The sequence below is a fragment of the Apostichopus japonicus genome, chromosome 5, assembly GCF_037975245.1.
Source record: "Apostichopus japonicus isolate 1M-3 chromosome 5, ASM3797524v1, whole genome shotgun sequence".
Taxonomy (NCBI): Eukaryota; Metazoa; Echinodermata; class Holothuroidea; order Aspidochirotida; family Stichopodidae; genus Apostichopus; species Apostichopus japonicus.
Window position 1 is genome coordinate 17,966,073 of NC_092565.1, and position 19,356 is coordinate 17,985,428.

Sequence of the window (19,356 nt, forward strand, 5' to 3'; positions counted from 1 at the left end):
AGAGGCCAACTGCGAACAAATTGGCTTTCATGAAAAAACAGATGCAGCTTAATATCGCCATCACGAAGCCTACGGTAACTGCCCTAATCGCGAAATCAGCTTCATCTTCCCAATGTCTTTGTTTAAATGTGAAGATATTTGATTCCTAGTGCTACTTGTGGTTTGAGGGTGACAGAATAAAAGTGTCAATATTTCTCTCTATATCTTTTAAGAATAGCGTCCTACTTTTCTTCCCGAATGTAGAATAATCTCAGAATTCATTTCTTTGTAGAGATAGAGTTTAATTTTGAAATACTCGATCTTGTTCACGTTCGTGAAGTCAAGCTAATTAACGTCATCTTGTCGTCATATATTTATGTGTGAACCAATTAGGTTCTCAGAACACAGAACAAGAACACAAATAATTTGTTAATGTTGAAAATGATGATGAAACAGAGCAATACCTGTTTCTTTTTTTAAGTTTCGGACGTTGTTTTTTTTTTTACTCCTATCACAACAATTTTTGTTACTCGTCCTCTTTCAGTGTCATAATGAATATATATATATAATTTTTGACATTTCAGATGTACTTCCTGGTAACATTTTTCATTCCAGGGTCCCCCCCCCCTCCCCCTCTTTCCACCTCGATTGGACATAGGTAAGACGTAATTAACATCATCTGTGTGTAGTATCGCTTTAAGACCTCAATGAAATGAACTTGTTACCGAAGGCAAAAGAAAAAAGAAAAAAAAATCTGGGGAAGGTGTTCATCAGATTGGAATTATAGTTAGAAGCAAATTATTCATTTGTTAAACTAAATCGGTGATTCACATCAAGACAATGTCAGATGATGTCGTTTCTTGCTACAAGCCTAAAGGGATGAAGCGAAGGATCTCCATTACCAAAGACGAAAGGCAAAATCATCCCGACCTCGTGTCTTTATTTATACATTAAAAACAGTTCATTGATAAGACAATAAGTGTGTATATAAGAACATGGCGTCGTATATGCGTGATATACATTATCACCAAACTCCTTCCCACTGTTTAGCTGAAAAGTTGGAAGATTTATAGAATTCCACTTTAACCATAGTATATAATAGGAAGGTCATTTTAAAGGGTAAGGGGTTGCCAGCCTCATATTGAAGCATCATTGTAATAATATATAGAAAACTTTAACGCTAAAAATGATTCTTTTCAGACTTTTAGAAGAGTTGTGTGTGATAGTTTCGGGTAAAAAAGAGAGACATGCTTTGTATTTACGCTACAAAATCTAACTTTTTGAACACTTTTATACCTTAATACTATACCACTGTAGCAGCTAATTTTAGAGATTTTTTGCCTAGAGATATAATATAAATAATTCGATTAGGAGCTTCAAATCGATACCGAACTGACTGAATGTAACTTTTTATCGGGTAAGACCTTTTCATATACTTTTTCTTCAAATTTAATATGAAATATTTTTGACCTATTTTATTCCACGGCTGTGTTTTTCTCAATCACCTAGCCGTATAAGGTTTTTTTAAAAAAGAAAAGAAGGAGAAATATTCAAGGAAAATAGGAAACCGTTTGGAGGCATATTGTTCCAAGAGTTAATTTCTCTTTCGTTTCCTGCTTTCATCAATTTTCTTTTATGTAATAATGGATTAAGGATATAATGCAAGGGCATGGAATGTTTAATCACCTCGAAGAAGAAGAAAAAAAGAAATCCTTCTCAGCTTAATAAGATCTAGGTTACAGAAATGTTCACGAATACCGTACGTAACATTTGCATCAGCATGCACGATACATATATAGTAAAAACGTATCTGATCTTTTAATGAGCAGATGTACTGTAAGACGATTTAAATGTGGGTCTCAAATCAAACGAATATGTTTAATAACTGCCTGATAAACTGAAGGAATGATAGGCTTTATTATGTTAACATAATTGAGATATCAAATGAAACAGCATCGATTTAAGTTTAAACCCATAGGTTTAATTTACACAGAATAAAGAGAACAAGAAAATTTATCTTAAGTGCAATTTAAACTTTAAATTTGTTTTTAATTTTTTTATTTTAAAAATTAAATTTTTACGTTTTAAATTTGCAGTAATGACTGTGTCACCTGTAACACATGTTACCGTGTTACGAATACAGCGCAGTAGTTACGGATGCACGGTTGTGGAACATGAACAGTAGTTACTGTACTAGCTATGAGTATTGGCTGGAATCCCACACCCTTTTTTTGTTTCATTATTTTACTGTAATATTATCAGGTTCTGTGGGTTTTGACTGACACCCACAGCTATGAGGTGGTTATCTGGGGATCTTCACTGCCTATAAGGCAGGGGTTCCTACCTGGGGTGCATGAAACCCCAGGGGGTTCGTGAGTCCATCCCAGGGGGTTCGTGAGACGTTTCTGAAAGTCAAAACTAGAGTACTTTTAGTTGAACTAAAATCTGATGTATCATATAAATTAGTAATGTACAAAAGTCGTACCTATAGACAAACTCTTTTCGCGTTCCATACGCATATGTTGCCATACCAGTACCGTACCATGCATGTGATACTTGATCTTTTCGAAGCACTGTTATGCGTAATATAGTAAAATAATGACTCAGATCGTGTCTCGGAAAGTTGGGGGTTCGTGGACAACTCTGACATCCACATGGAGTTCGTGGGGGGATAGAGTTAGTGAAACCCTGATATAAGGGGTTCCACAGCTGGTAGAGTACAGAACTGGTAATCCTGCAGTCAATCGGTAGTTCCAACCTCGTTTAAGCAACAACAAAAAAGCATTCCTTTTGTTTAAAATTTGTTATACTTTCTCAGTCGTTTTCACATTGCTGATTGATTTACTTTCAAATATTAACTAGGTTACGCTTGACTAAAAGGATTTCTCATTAAATATTTATGACTTAAGACAAGGTGAATTAGTGTGCCATCATCAGTCTATCCCTTGGCGATTATATCGCTTAAATCTCTGCAAACTGGAATAATAATGTTCGGTTAAATATGTTGATTATTATTTGTTCGCCGATGATGGTCAGTCTTTCATATAGGGCATCGTATTCCCCGTGCCTTATCCCTGCGGAACTTCAATATAGTTGAAGTGGTTTCCTTTAAAGCAAACCAAATCATTAGAGTCAGAGAATTCGCTTCTCTCAGGAGGATAACGTTTCAACAATATATATATATATATATATATATATATATATATATATATATATATATATATATATATATATATATATATATATCCTGTCTCGCCGATTTCAAAGTTTCACGATAGGTTCCTTTACAATCTGATTATAACACATATGATTTGATTAGATGGACTTTCGGAAGCATGCAAGAGGTGTTTTACTCTTGTTTTAAATACCTCCATTTCTTTCAAGTTTGGATCAACTCGGTTCTTTTCTCGTGGGTGATGTTTTTCTTTTCTGGATTACACTTTTATAAATCCGAGGAAAATATAGTAATCTTCTTAAAACCTTGGTTTGTCTATTCATGTGTTAAGAGAATAAATATTGATGCATCGGAGTGACCGCTGTAAAGGTTAAATCAACCGAGTATGTAGTTGTAATCAGATTTCCAGTCAATTCAGACATTTATGTTTTATCTGTGTCGGGGTTCTAAACTATGGCAGGCATAAAACTTTTTTTCTATGGTCTCCTTGACATATGAATTTACTAACTGTTTTAATTCTTTTACCGTATTCGACCACATCTATATACTCACATTAAAACCTTAAAATGATTCATTTAAGAGAGACATTGAAGTCGAAAATGCATTTACGCCATTCTGTTTATACCAGTGCTGTATTTTACTTAACAGCTTGAAGTTTTTTATCTGAAGTAACTTAAAGCTGCATCGGTGTCATACCTTGAAATGACGTTATAAGACGGATAATGTACATGGAAAACACGTATGTTACTTCCGTACATCAGATGAAGAGTGTCGAATGTTCCTTTTCTCATTAATGGAAGTAATAGATGTAATTAAGACTTCTGATAATTGTTTTTGTTTTTCACTAAAAATCTTGCTCGCAAGCAACAAAGTCAGTGAAAGACACTTAACAATTTGTCGCCTAAGACATATTGCCTTACATGTTGCAATATTATTTACTATGTATTTACGCCTACGCAGTAGATAAAAGACGTTTTCTTATTATGTGCTTGGCGCTATTGAAAGATATTACTTTACTAAAACGAAGGTGATCAGACTTAGTCGGACACCATGTTAGACTGTCTTTAACAAAATGAAGGTGTAAGAGCAAAATACTAATGTTTGCATTTCGGCTCTCAATAATTTGACGCATAGACAGTTTTCAGAATCTGTTCTTCTTATTTAAAGCAAATGCTATTCAAGAAATTGACGGCCATTGTTACATCGTATTACATCGAAAATCATCAAATTAACTAAAAATAATAATAAATAGTTATGAGTTCAACCGTTATAATGGAAAAACGGCATGCACGAAAATCAATTCAGAAGATCAAATGTATTGCTTTAAGCATCCTGAGCTTCAAATCTGTAACAAATTGCTTCCTTTAATTACTGAATTCATCTGGAACAATCATACCGTAATGATCATGGTATTGTATACGTGCACCTACTATAGCCTATAATGCACTGGACCTGACGTCCAATGGGTTTCTTATTCGCATCACTATATCATATTGCTTATTCCATACATATGATGAGAAGAAAGTTGCAAGTTGACTGTTTGCTCAACCTTGTGTTTTGCGGCGATTCAATTAACGAAGCTAGGAATGTATTTTACTCAGGGCCATAACGCATATATGATTATGATGTAGTTATCGAACGTATTAAAGTCATTCTTTGCTACTAATGCACAGACTCGCTATAGGTAAAAAAAAAAAAGTAAAAAGAAAAAAAAATGAACTGAAGGCGAGAAGAACACATTTCATACAGAAATAATATTGTCAAAACCACAAAAAAAAAAAAAAATGGGAAAAAAAGCCTTAAGAATGGAAGTGCTATTTGTGAACGTTTAGAAACTATTAGGTAAAAAAAATCTGATTATATCTATCGGGTAAGTGGCGTGAAGTGTTGCAACTAGAGTGTCCTTTGGACACACGTTTTCATTTAGAGCTCTATAACTCTAAAGACTCATCTGGTTGAAAATTCGAAAACACGATATTTTACACTTTAAAAAATAATACACAGATTTTCCGAAGTCATTTGAATTATTACAGAACTAATTTACAATATTTGCTGTTACTTTTGTTTAATTAATCTAATTAATTGTAGACAGTACCGGTACGCCTTTAAAAGTCGAAGTTTATTTGATACATGAAAACAAAATCAAATATCTAAGTCATCATATTTGTTTCATTAATGTTGGTAGATGCTCTGAAATTTCGTAATTACATTTGATTTCCTTTTCGTAAAGTTGGAATTAATTCAGCAGTCACTAATCAGACAATATTTAGGTTTGATCGTAATTGCTGACGTCAGACGATCTGCATGCTACAACTAGTTTTATGAACAGCGTTTTCCAGTGAATTATTTTTGCTGCCGCTGCTCTGCCCCCCCCCCCCCTTCTTCACCTCTTGATACAAACTGGAGTTTCTTACTTATTGCTTACATATCTGCTGTTGGTTTAATTACACATTCAGTGAAAGCGGTGTTGTTGCTCAGATCTGGATATATCAGCACGCAAATACAGGGGTTTCTTAAGCTTTAATATCTTTAAATTCATTTATTAAATCCGTTGAGTTATTAATTCCTGGTAAAATTAAGATTTGATTTATTAACAGATTGTATTAAATTAATATTTTGGCGTCTCCTATCAAACTCAATATAAGTGAGTGATGAACTTCCGTAAAGCCGAATACGGTGAAAGGAAAGATTGGCCGGTCGTGTCCTTTAATAACCTTGCAGCTTTGTGAAGAGATTAAATGAAAATTAATAAAACAAAAACGTATAAAACAGCTGGTTATTAACGAGATGCTTGTAGCCAATTCGCCTACCTACCAGGCCTGCTACCATACATAAAAGAAAAAAACCTACACACTTGGATACGCATGGGAGAGAATGTTATAAACAGACTACTTTAGTATAAGTTAATGCTATGTATAACTTTACGCTGCATACGTTTATAGTGTCACATTCCCCGGTCAACTTGCTTTCACTGCTTGGTTTACGGGAACGTGTGTATGACCGTCCAATGCAACATTACATTAAGATGCATGTGACACGTAGACATATATGTGAAGATTTACGTTATACTCAATAATCAAGTATAAATGTAATCGGTCAAACGACGTATGTTACAAATCATTTTCCAACAAATGTCATTTTGTTGTTTGAGTTCAGTGTGCAACAAAATGATATTTCCCCTGGTTTTGTGACAAAGCGGTTTTCCCTTCTATAAGACTCTTGGTATTTATATGAAAATGAGAGTGATGGAACGTGCGTGACGAGTTTGCTTGTTGTGTGTCTGCTTCATTCCTGTCACTTTATGGGGGGGGGGGGGGTAGATGAACACATGTTCGGTTGTCTGCTTGCCTCATTTAATTACTGATAATTATTGACTATAGGCTATCTTGACGAGGAGGGCAGTGGGAAGGATAAGAGCAAGGCTCATCCAACCTTTCACCAAAATTCACACTAAGATCCAAGCAAGACACAGAGTGGGCCCCAGATATCCGTGACAAATCAATATAGTTTCGATTCCTCAATGTTTCTTTTTTTCCAATGTATACTATGGGCTTATCAAGTAAATGTTTCGGTAAAAGGTATCAATATCGGTACGAATAAATCAAGTCATTGTATCGCCCTAATCTGAATTCATTTAGGATGGAATTGTAACAAGTACTGAAACTATAGAATCGCTTAGAAATCTGTCATCAAATATCCTTTACCGCCTCGGTTAATATGATTATATTTGACAAACATTTGGAAATTTAGAGGTGAAAGAGGATATCAATGGGGTATATTTAAAAAATTAACAGGGCAGAGATCTTTCAACTGATGATGTGCTGTCAGTGAACAATATACAATTCACATAACGCGCAGATATTTATGTCACATATAATTTATCAATATAAAGTAAAACTGTTAGCAAACTGCGTATCCACTAAAGAGCCTGTGTTAGAGAATGTGTAAAAGTAAGTAAGCCAGACCTTTCGATCCTAGCAGGAACTTCTTGAGAGGCTAAATGTCAGTTAGCCTCTGAAGAAGATCCTGCTAGGATCGAAACGTCAGGCAAACTTACTTTTACAAATAGATACTTTATGTAAGACAGACTAAAGCTAGCTGTATAAATGGTTAAAGGGGGACACTGTCGGTATTTCGTATTAAATGGACGTCGTTTTATGATTTAATACAAAGTGCCTTTGAGAAAAGAATGAAAGCTCACCCTCAATTCACACTTTACAATCATGGTCGCGTTAGTAAGAGAAACATTTTTTTACTGAGTCATCCCTCCTCCCCCCCCCCCTACATACACCTCAATACCTCGTCTTGTCCTGCACACTGGTCACCGACAAATATCTCTAACAGTTCCAGTAAAACTACATGTTTAACTGGAGTGATTTCATGACATATATTATGCAGTTCAGATGCCAACTGCATGGTTCTACGATTTCGCTCACATGATACGTCAATTGAATGATTATGCGCATATAAACCGCACCTAGTAATACAAATAATATAAACAAAGCAAACATAAAAAACTAACTATATAAACTACTTGTTGCAAATCTTCAAAGACGAAATACCGACCACAAAGTGTCATAATTCCTTTGAGGTTGACCAGTAAATCTAGTCCTGAAATTCGCATACACTACACAAATAGCGGAATTCACGTAAGACTTTCAAAAGCCTGCATGTCAATTTGACACTACTTAAAAGGATTTGTTTATCTTAGTTCTTCCTCATTCTATATATTAATGCTTTCTTTAACTTACCAATCCAAGTTGTCAGATTCAAATCCACCTTGTTTATCGAAAAAAGAACCTGTTTACTGAAACAAATCTTTTGGTCAGTTTTTACCACTTTCCATTTAGACTTGAGGCTATTAAAGAATTACCAAGGCTGCAGATGTTTCTTACGAAAGGTCAGTTTGCTTTTAATATCTATATATATATATAATGGCAGACATCAATTAGCTCACTTTGCCGTGTATTATCTGAGATGTACTTACTTTTCCTATTCTACTATACAATTTTTTCCAACTTTTCATACACATAGGCTTATTTTATTTTACACTTTCCCCTATGGCTTTGCAGAGAGGTAAACTTGATTTGTTAAAATGTAACTACAGTAACAATACTGTTCTTGAGAAACCAAAGTTAAACCAAAAATATCTCCCCCTGTAGCTCTAATGGTGTAACCCACATGTCTGACAGAATCGTTGATAACAAATTTATGACGTTGTTTGTGAGTTATAGAATAAACCCTTAGGCAGAAACAGCGATATATTGATATGAAAATCAGTTTACATGTTTTTATGCAATTTAGAAAAACTGAATACTATTTCTTTGAGCAATGATACTTTTTCATCCAAAACGGGCTTATGACGTCACGTGTTAGGATATTATGTCAAACAAGACTATTATTTATATAGCGGTGAATTGCTCAGTTACACGTTTTCTGACATATGAAATTATAGCTAATAAATGCATTTATAAACAATTTTAGTACTTTCTTCTTGTCTGAATATTTCATATATTTCAAGTGTCTTGCCATAAAACAGGAATAATTCCTCGATTTCGGTGACAGGCGTTTTACGGAATACGTGAATTATACGCCTAGGATCAGATTTTATTTTTCTCACAAAGAACGTTTGACAAATACAAGCATGAATGATAACAACATTGTTTGTTAGATTCTTAAGAATAATGAAGCAAAAAAACTTCCGAGTCTGCCTTTGGTAATTGGGAATCCAACACGAAAACCTGAAACCTGAAGAAGTTCTAACCAATAATAAAAATGTCAATCAGTCTGTAATAATAAAAAAAAAGTTGAAATATTGAAAAGAAAAACTGAAATGACACTTAATGTAAAGCATAGTGGAATATGCATATATTTAATATTCGTTATTTTTTGTTTAGTCAATTACCATCATTTCATACTTTTGTTAAAAATCTCCAATATATAACAAAATACCATGTGTTCTGCTGTTATCATCCTTATATGGAGACAGTATTTTTAAGAAAAGACAGTTAAAGGCCGAAAAGGTAGAACGAATTTGAATGTTCAAAATTTATTGACAATCAAAATAGTTTGTTAAGAGGTTAATTTTTCTTTTTGGTTGAACCAAAGGTCGATTGATTGATTTTGTTTATTTATGCATTGTTTTGAGATATGCATATACGCATTTATGTATATGATTACATATACAAACAAATTTACATATTACGTTCATGCACATAAACAGGATACTGGTAAAACATTACAATGTTTTCGGAGCTAGCGACATTTAAGGAAAAGAAAAAGAAAAAAGAACATGAAACAACTTGTTGGTATGGAAACAAACATGCCTGAGAAATAGTTAATAAGACTTGTCTAAGAATAAGACACATATAACTTAATCGAAGTATTTAGCAACATAACAGGCCTTTAATTTTGTATTAAGAATTGTTCACGGATTGGAGTTATTTCTTAATTTCTATTAGGAAACTCATTCCAGAGTTTAAAACAATAGTTATCCAGCATCTGTTCACCATGTTTAGAATTGCGCCTAGTGAAACGTATATAACTCCTAATACATCTGGCCACAGGTGAATCTCTATAGGCTTGAGAATGTTACTAAAAGCAGTTCTTTATGTATACATGTAGATAAAAGCACATGTCTTAAAAATATGAATATCAGTGATTTAAAGGACACCAAGGTTACTGTGCAGACCATTTGGTAGAAAACTTGCGATATTTGAAGGTAATGTAACTTTTAGAATTAATGTTCTGCTGCACCTGGCAAGCAACATCAAACGAAAGCCTATTAAATCAAATGTAACGAAGGTCATACCAGATATACGCAGTTTTTGTTTTGTTGGAGATATGGTATTCTATTGGTCGTTTAATCCATCTCAAGATCTTGTCCCTAACTCGAAATACGGTAAAATACCGATTTATTGCATCCTAACTATGCCTGGGCTGAGCCCTCCCTTGTTCCAGAAAGTGGTTCACAGTAGGTAATCTATCATGTCATCATGGTAGACCTTATTCAAAGCTTATAACATTCCTATTAAAATCTTGTTGCTGATTGCCCATGCTTCAATGTTCTCCTATGTTCGAATTCCATCAACATTACATAGCCTTCTTGGGGTACAAATAACATGTTAATCTGTGGCTCTATGCTTTAAAAGCCACAAAAAGCCACATTTTAATTTTAATTGCAATGATGACATCATTAACACAGCTGTTACTAGATGCATCCACTCACTATCAGTGACTTTTGAAAAATCATACTTTATCACAGAAAGTGATACGAGGATGTAGCCTTGACCTAGATATGGTGAATATTTCCAGTAATTCTATCGAGTGACCGACGTCAGCAACCGAAATATCTCTTTACTTGTTTCATTTCAATATTTCATGACAAATGGTATATATTTAGTACAAATTGTCAAGTGTAATGAGACCTCTGTTATAGGTAAACCTTCGATATGATAAATGTTATTTCGAGAACAGATATGTTTTACCAGAACACTGAACATAATTATTGACTTCAAGTGTTTCTTTGCGGTATTGTTTTTTCCCCATCATATTTGAAACGCTGTGTGTGACCTGACTTTTGTTTCAACTAGTACAGTACTACAACTAAGAGAATGGACAAATTCAACACCGAGATTTAATTCTCTATGCTTTTAAGTAGCAAACCAAACAGTCAGTGTAAGTAGAATCACTCGCGCCTGAAACCGATCAATAATTAACTGTAGAAACGAATGCGTTTCATTCTCGTATCGACTTTAAAGATGGCGTAGAATCTGTGTTTGATATGTACGTTATTTGTCCACGTACTTCAGCGGTGAGGAAAGCATATGTAATGCGATACCTTCTATACAATGTAATAGTGAATGCCCTCATAGGAGTGTCAGGTCTACCATCTATGATCGATTTTGATGACTGAAAAACGTCTACAAAGCCCCAGTCAAGGTTTCTAAATTACATGTTTCATTCGTGATTCTACACAGTTCGGTCTACTATTGACACTTCGCTGGTTAAACCAAAGAGGCCCATAAGAACTTACATAATGGAAGAGTATGAAGAATAAATCACATATAATGGTGTTATTACTGACTCAATGGAACACAGATATTATGTTATTGAGAAATGTTTGAACTACTGCAAACGTTTCTTCCTTTCTTATGTAATAGTCCAGTTGAAATGGCCATGGGTTACTTTATAAAGATTTGCGGAATAAACAAAAGAGAAAGCCTGAGATAGAGGGGCAACTCACTAATCTTTATCTTCTATATCAGAGATGCCCGTCATGAATAAATAACACAAATCACTAAAAACAATTTCATGTCGTTTGGGACATATCCTTCATCACAATGTTTGGGACATATCCGTCTTCACAATGATTGGGACATATCCGTCTTCACAATGTTTGGGACATATCCGTCTTCACACTATTTGGGGTTGTCAGTTTCACAAGTTGTGATGCCATATACTGCAACTGTTGGATGAGAAACAACTTAGTCTCTTAATGGATTTTCGTTCAATGTTCTTGTTGTAATTTGCTCAAAAACAACAAATGACTAGAATAGTGAATGATGGAGATGCCTTCCAAATGAAGTGTACATCAACCTTCTGCTTGAAAATAACGATGACAGACCACAACATATCAGTAAGAATGCTGCAGCTTCCAGAAGCTCGCCCCCAGCTACGCCCCGCCCGCCCGACCCACCGCCCCTTCTCTTTTTTCTTGCGGCTTCCCATCGCAGGCAATAATAGTGTACCTTCTCTGCCCCAACGCAATCAGAAAATACCCAACTCCTATCGGTAAGGTTAAAACCCTCATTATTGTAGCGATAAGTTGCCAAAAACTACCTCTAACTTAAGAATGTATCAAGAATGATTATGATAAAAGGAAAACATTTTAAAGTGAGCCCCTAGGGGATCCGGCATCTTTAGACTTGCTCAAATTTTCACTTTAGATTATATGACGATAGTATTTTCAAATGCTTCTTATATATTTGTTACATTTATTCTTCATATTAAACACCTCTGTCACTCAGCGGACTGATGCACGGTGCTATGTTTTATGCTTCTCCTTCATGAGAGAAACTCTTTAATAGGTTTTTAAATTATCGTAAGGTTCTCATTGGCCTATCAATGCAGTACATCAATGCGACTTCTTTATATTATTCCTGTTTTTGACACGATTATTAATTTATTGTTCAACCGATCTGAAAATGTCTTTTTCAATCGAGACGCCACTTATGTTATGACGTCAATGCAAATGTTTGTTACTATACCACATGCTGCAATAAACCCAGCTTTGCGTATTCTTATGAAATGATATCTAAAAATGATTTCCCATGGCTCCATCACCACGGACCGTGCCTCATCAAACCAGTTGGCTGTACTATGATGTATGCTTTTGTATATGCAATTGATCCAAGCATACCAAACAGGATTTGCTTATTAAGCAAAGTTGTTGGTCTACACTTTTGTCTACAAAGATTTCGATCAAAGATTTTCCATTGAGTATGAACAATTGTCCCCAGGATAATCCTATAACAATCCAACAGTATACCTTATCAATTTTAAAATTTTATGAAACTTGCTTTTCACTTTAAAGAGAGTTCTTTTGAGTTCGTTTCTCATTTGTTGTAGGGCAGAAGGATTTGGCGACAAGTTAGTCAAAATTTGAATGGAAATGTTGACTTTTTTGTAAATGCATTTTCTTTGAAGGAATCAAATAAGCTAAGACAACAGTATTTACAAATTGGTTAATTGTTGGAAATGCCAATGACACCCAAACTGAATCTTTTAAAACCAACATGCCAAAACCATTTAGAATATGTGACAGCTTTTGAAGCTCGGATATAGATTTAGCTGTGTTACTGAAGTGCATCAGAATTAATTCAACTCTGGCAAATACATGAAAGTACAATGCTATAAACATCTATACCAAAAGTTTTGTAAGCCAATACACAGTGTTCATTAGATAGGATTCCACCAACAGAAAGGTACAATACATGTTTGGCTATAAGTATCTCAAGTGCGAATGGAAGTGCCAATACGAATGGAAATACGTAATAATAACATGTAAAATAGGTAATGCGTCGATGACCGGTATTGCTCCGCGCACAAAACAAAGTCCTTTACCTCAGGCTATACGAAAATACGTCGTTACTCACAGTGGCTTGTCGTGGAAACATATGGAACATGAGCAATTATTCTTTACAGCGCCTTAAATACACGCTAATTATTAACAGTGTTTCGTTCCTTTTTTTCGAAATGATGAGTTCCTTGCCCGAACAAAGATTCTCTCCAGAACTTCCGTGCTTCCGTAGTGCTAACGTTTTATGCGTACTGTGTAATGCTTATAATAGTGTCGTTAATGTTCTAGTAAGTATAGGTAAGTGCAAGCAGCAAGCGTAAACAGCAATCGCTCACGTTAATACTAACAAGTTGACTAGCTAGTACACCTTTACTTAAGCCACACATACCACAAACATACTGAAACGTGGTCTATTTTCAGTTTCTATTAAAGTATTACTTCAAAATACATCATTTACTTTAAAATTGCCACAAAACGACCGAGTCCAATAGATTCCAGGATGACATTGCATGTTAACTATTTATCAAAATTTGTGTTCTTTTATGTGATTTCTAAACAACATATTGTGGTGTTTTCTTCAAATCAATTTGGGACTCATGGAAAGCATATAATTTATACCTTTTTTTTATATTCGCTCTTCATGAAAGCAACTGGATACTTTCTTGTTTTAATTCTATATATATAAATTGAAGCATATTCCTGTATTTCCCATCAGAGTCAATCAAACGTTTAAGTAATATGGCTTTACAAGAAAGGGTTTACGAAAAAGGTGTCCTCTTGATCAGAAAACGTGAATTCTGACGGTACAATCATTTTGATCAGCAATCTGAAATAACATCTTCCACCAAGATTAAATATGTCTGGGCACACCTGATATGACAATATTGTAGGCGTAACAAACTTTACTCATCTAAGAAGCGAAATTCAAAACGCAAATGCTAATGTCAATAGGCTTTCTAGAGATAGGTTCAATGTAAGACAATCTATTAAGATATTCCTTTGCGAGACGTTACATGACGAGGCATATTGCCGAAGAAGACATAACCGGCTGTGAGAAAGTTTTCCTGTTGAACATGACAGCAAACTGAGGGTGCCGGTATACCCAGGGAGTTGTTATGGCATAACAAGTCCCTGGTATAACCGCCACTGCATAGCATGTCGCCTTCTGTTATAGTAATTACACAATAGAAAGTCCTCATTTAGGCTTGACCTTTTACCAGAGATATAGCTAAAGGGTGTCATGAAATCGTGCTATCGCAACAAAACTGTCGTTGTCTGAAGCAACTTAATTCTATTGGAACATTGTTTTCTCTCTCAAATATTACTGAAGGATGTTAATATGATATATTTTCCATGATTCAAGCAATATTCAAGCGTATTGGTAGAGGTAAAAAAAAAAACTTTAAAACACATTCTTCAAGAGAGGGCATTTCCAGTAAAATATCGACTCCGTGGTTATTTTCTCCCCTATTCTAGACAAATAATGAAAGGTATAAAGATGCCAAATGAACATTCTATATTTAACGAATTGAACTTATAAGGTAAAGGTGTATTGTTAACACCACGGAATTAATAAAAGGTGAGACGACACACTCTTCCTTTCACTCTCTCCATCATCCGCGCGAATATTATAATAACTTTGATTGGATCGTTGAGTGTGAGCTCAATTCCTCTCGCCGCCAACAAATCAATGGGATTTTTTAAGAAAGATTTTCTTCAAAGAGGCGATGCAAACCAAAAAAAGTGATGTTTATTTCCACAACATCGGGGGATGAGAGATATGGAAAGGGATCAATTTAACCGCTTCCACTTCTTCAAAACAAGAAGGAAACTATACATTTTGGGGGCAACTGGTATAAAAGGGTTGGACAGTAATTGTGTCCATATGGCACATTCTTAGTAGATTTTCGATTCTACGTGTAGATGCATCTTGCATGTACACACTCACTATTGACTCTATACGTCTACCTAATTCTGTGACGATATATACTCAAAACAGGTTATTACGTCAGTAAAAAGTCTAAAAATAATCTTTCTAATGACCAATTCGTTTTAAGTTCCACCTCCTACAGGATCAGTGAGATGAAGAGGATGCATGGAATATACTCAGAGAGACATGGCACCAAGATGATATTCATTAAGATGCATTAAGACATGCTTAGTTTGTATCTCTTCTTTGACCAGCGTTAGTTTTCTATCATCAAGATAAAGATTGAAAACGGGAAATGATGTCCAAACAACAGATGAGAGATTTGTTTGAGTAAACACTTTCATCGCTGCATAAACAAACATTAATTTGCTCTGACGCTCTCACACACCGACTTTATCTTCCCATCATGTAAATGCAGTTAGCATTTTTTACAAAGTTTACATACTATATATTACAGTTCTCAATCTTTTCTAATTATTTTCATACTAAAAAACAGATGTATTTTGGTAGTGGGATTCTATTTACGGCGTTAATACTTCAAATTCAATCAATTGACGGCTTACTAACTACTAAAGGTGATAAGTGCACCTAAGGCAAATTACGTATTTAGTCGAACTTCTACGCCCTAGAGAATACCACGTCACCTCTTACATGTATTGAACTCAATACTAAAATAGACTAATGGAGTAATGGATTAATGTACTACAACGGACATCCCTAGAATTAAAGGACACACGACAAAACTACGATCTTTTACCTAGTTTGTCATTACAATTTCATATCTACATTTACTTGAAAAGACTAATGGTTTTAGTTTTACCTTCCTTTTTTGAAATTGCACCCAAAAAAAATCAAAGTATATTATATCATACTTTATAACGTATTTTATAACATATTTTATAACATACTTGGCCACTCTTCTTGGTTTCAAGTGAATAACTCTATATTATAATATGTGATTTATAATGAGTATATTATCGTGTAGTACGATACTTCTCCAATACAATATTTAGACAAGTAATTAAACACGTAATTACACAAGCAAACATACAAACAAACATTTTTCATAACCATTATAGCATTACTTCGTATTCACACTGAATTATTGTTGCATTTGTACTCTCCTCTACTTGAAACACAAAGAAACGATTGTTTAACTTACCTAGAACAACCGCGAGCACTGCAAGAGGTTTAAGTATCTCCATTATGTAGAATCCCTTTGTATAACGAAACCAATATTTTTTTCAAAATATGTATAGTAAATAATGTTCAAAAAGACTGACCGGTTTCAATCCGTTCCGATCATCATTTCAAAGACTGGCTTTGGTTTATTTCGTAATAACTTTTCCTCCCTTGGAAGGAAGAAGATAAACAAAACAAGAGCGCTTGTCATATATACATCCGTCTACTCCTGCGTATAAAAGTACTAATGAACTCCATCCAGTAGAGTAGAAATGATTACATAGTTTATGAAAACAGAGGACCTTGGCGATATCACAAGTCACATGCGACACGTGTAATCAACTAAATCCTCCATGTGTTTTTTTTTTCTTCTCTCTGTCCCTCTGTCAGTATATGTCCCTCTCACTATTACTACTACTACTACTATTGTCTTAACGCGTAATTTAAATTTAATCAACTCATGAGATAACCAAGCGGATATATTTTTGTAGTTTGCCGATATATATGTACATTTCTTTCCCACCTTTTGAGATTATTTCGGTATTGATTCATATCCAAGCTGAACATAATATTTCCGTCGTCTTGTCATATCAAAATGAACAGAAAAGCAAGTATACTCAGTTTAAGAAATTATCAACGATAAAAACCAATTCACGGTTATTCCCTTATCCTGATTATAAGACTTGCTCCACGTCGGTTCACTGAATTCTTGGCCACTCCTGTAATGCTTAGCGGAATACCAAGTCAAACTATGAATTTCAAGGAAAGGTAAACCGACGAATCAAAGAAAGAAAGAATGAAAAAGAGGGCGCTCTGTCAGAGCGGTATTGTATCCTTGCCAAAGCCGCACGTCAATCAGTCTTGGAATTCGCCGAAACTAATAAAAGTGGCATCCTTGTAACATATGCTACAGCCGAACTTATCGTTGACAAAACGGAAAGAGTTAAATTAAAATAAAAATGTCCATATAAGTAGCATGATTTAGCAAATGTTAGGTTAATGTGCACAGGTATAGTCCCATGTAATCATACTCAACGAACAGGTACATCAATGAAAAGAATTATCTGAAAAGGGACAAAGGAAATACCAGTGGACCTGCACATTCGTAAAACTGTCATTTTTTTGGTCGTAATATTCTGTCAGTTAGGCACAGTTTTGCACGTACTTTCGAACAACCTGCTTTCATGATTATAATGTATACATGATTGACCACGCATAAAATTGATAGAATGTCCTATATCTAGAAATGGACATACACAAAGCTGATATCCAGACTTAATTAATTTAAGTCGTGATGGATCTTCTCAGACATTCCAGGAAAGACAAGAAAACACTGACATAGATTGACATATCGTACTTATTTTTGCATAAGATCACCCCAAATCATTACATATTTGTGTGTGCGTCATTAATACACTTAAAGACAAAGTAATATGTCATCCATCTTGTTTTAAATCGAAAGGATTGCTAAAGTAGTAGTTACTCCATGTTTATTTTGGTGCCACGGAAAGAAAAAAAAACACATGTAGGACTCAGATGTAGCCTTTTTTAAAGTTGAAATAGGGAATTGTTATGAACTCCATGATTTTATCAACTTCATTTTTAAATAATGTAATAATCATAAAATTGCTTGAGATATTGTCAACCCACAGCTAAACAGTGGTTGATGTCATCCCTTCAATACTATTGACGACAATGATAGATCTTATAAAAGATGTCTCTGGAACAATCAAAATTAATGATTAAACACTTTGTCTGTCTGTCTACAATTCAGGTAAACTCTCAAGAAAAGAAAGTTAATATTCTTAGCTCGGCAAAGTTGACATTGTGATGAGACCTTCAACTAAACATCCGTTCCGAGATTCACTGTATAAGGAAACATTTCAAATGGATCACAGCTCAAAGAAGTATAAACAACATGATTACAGAACATTTTGAAGAACGTCAGATTTCCTTAATGACGTCATTAACTATCCACTGTGTCACATTTCGCGGGGGAAAAATCAACAAGCAAATGTCTTACGTGATAAATATATAAGCAACTATCAAACGATCATCAATAAAGAGTAAGATAACGGTGATCTTGAGAAAGTTGTTTACCATTCATCTCGTGTATCTTCTCCATTTGTGTCACATTGTTCTCAATCAGAATGTTCTGTTAAGGGAAATCTAAAACTTTTCCGTTGCTTACGTCCTCTTGTGATGGTTTAAGTGGTACAATTCACCACTTTTAACTAAGTTGTCAAGCTTTAAATAGCGCGGGAAATGGATCTACCCAAAAAGTTGTCATTTGAAAGATGTCACTTCTTTATACGGCATAGGAAAACTATCACAAACCAATTAAAATAGATTGTTTATGATAATGTGATAATTTGTCAGTACAAATGTTCTCACGGGAAGACACCGAGGTATCTCTAAATCGCATTTCGCTAGAAATGTACTTAACAAAATATCGCGATACTATATACGATAGGTCATTCTTCAATATTAATCGTCTTTCCGTGTTTTTTTTTTACGGGACAATGCAGAGTGCCAACAATATTCGTCATGCTAAGATCAACACTGGACTAATAACAACACCGAGACTACAAATAATTGTTTTGTTTTAGCTTAAACCTCAGCAATATATTTTGCATCACCATGATACTGCAATGTAGATATATAAATCTTATATATGCGAGCATATTCTCCAAGTGGGCGATAAGAGGTAATAAAACACCCCCGTGACATTATGAAAATTGCTCGTGCATTGGGTGCATGGAATAAACAAGGACATTGAAGCAAACTAATTTCCAATTTCGTGAGCCTTAAACATTCTTATATAGAGAGAGGAAGAATGAAACGTGATACGGTTTGATTGTGTTTGTAAGGTAACTCATACTAGTTCATACTAAAGAGAATGAATTTAATTAGCATTGTTGGTATTCATTAAAAACATAATATTAATTGAATGGCGTAAAGACAGAAAACTCGGTTAGGCCTACATATCAAAACATTCTTTCGTTCTTC

At 34.6% G+C, this 19,356-nt stretch overlaps 1 protein-coding gene across 2 annotated transcripts in view; it reads right to left on the reverse strand.

Moving 5' to 3' along the window:
• LOC139967901 (neuronal acetylcholine receptor subunit alpha-9-like) overlaps positions 1–17,104 on the reverse strand; it is a 64,615-nt gene extending 47,511 nt beyond the window's left edge. The window contains exon 1 of one of the 2 annotated variants that reach the window (XM_071972096.1): positions 16,328–17,104. In XM_071972096.1, the coding sequence (XP_071828197.1) occupies positions 16,328–16,370 (43 nt within the window). In that variant the 5' untranslated portion in view covers positions 16,371–17,104. The remainder of the gene's footprint in view (positions 1–16,327) is intronic. The other variant, XM_071972097.1, reaches the window with a different exon arrangement.
• Positions 17,105–19,356: the final 2,252 nt, after the last annotated feature.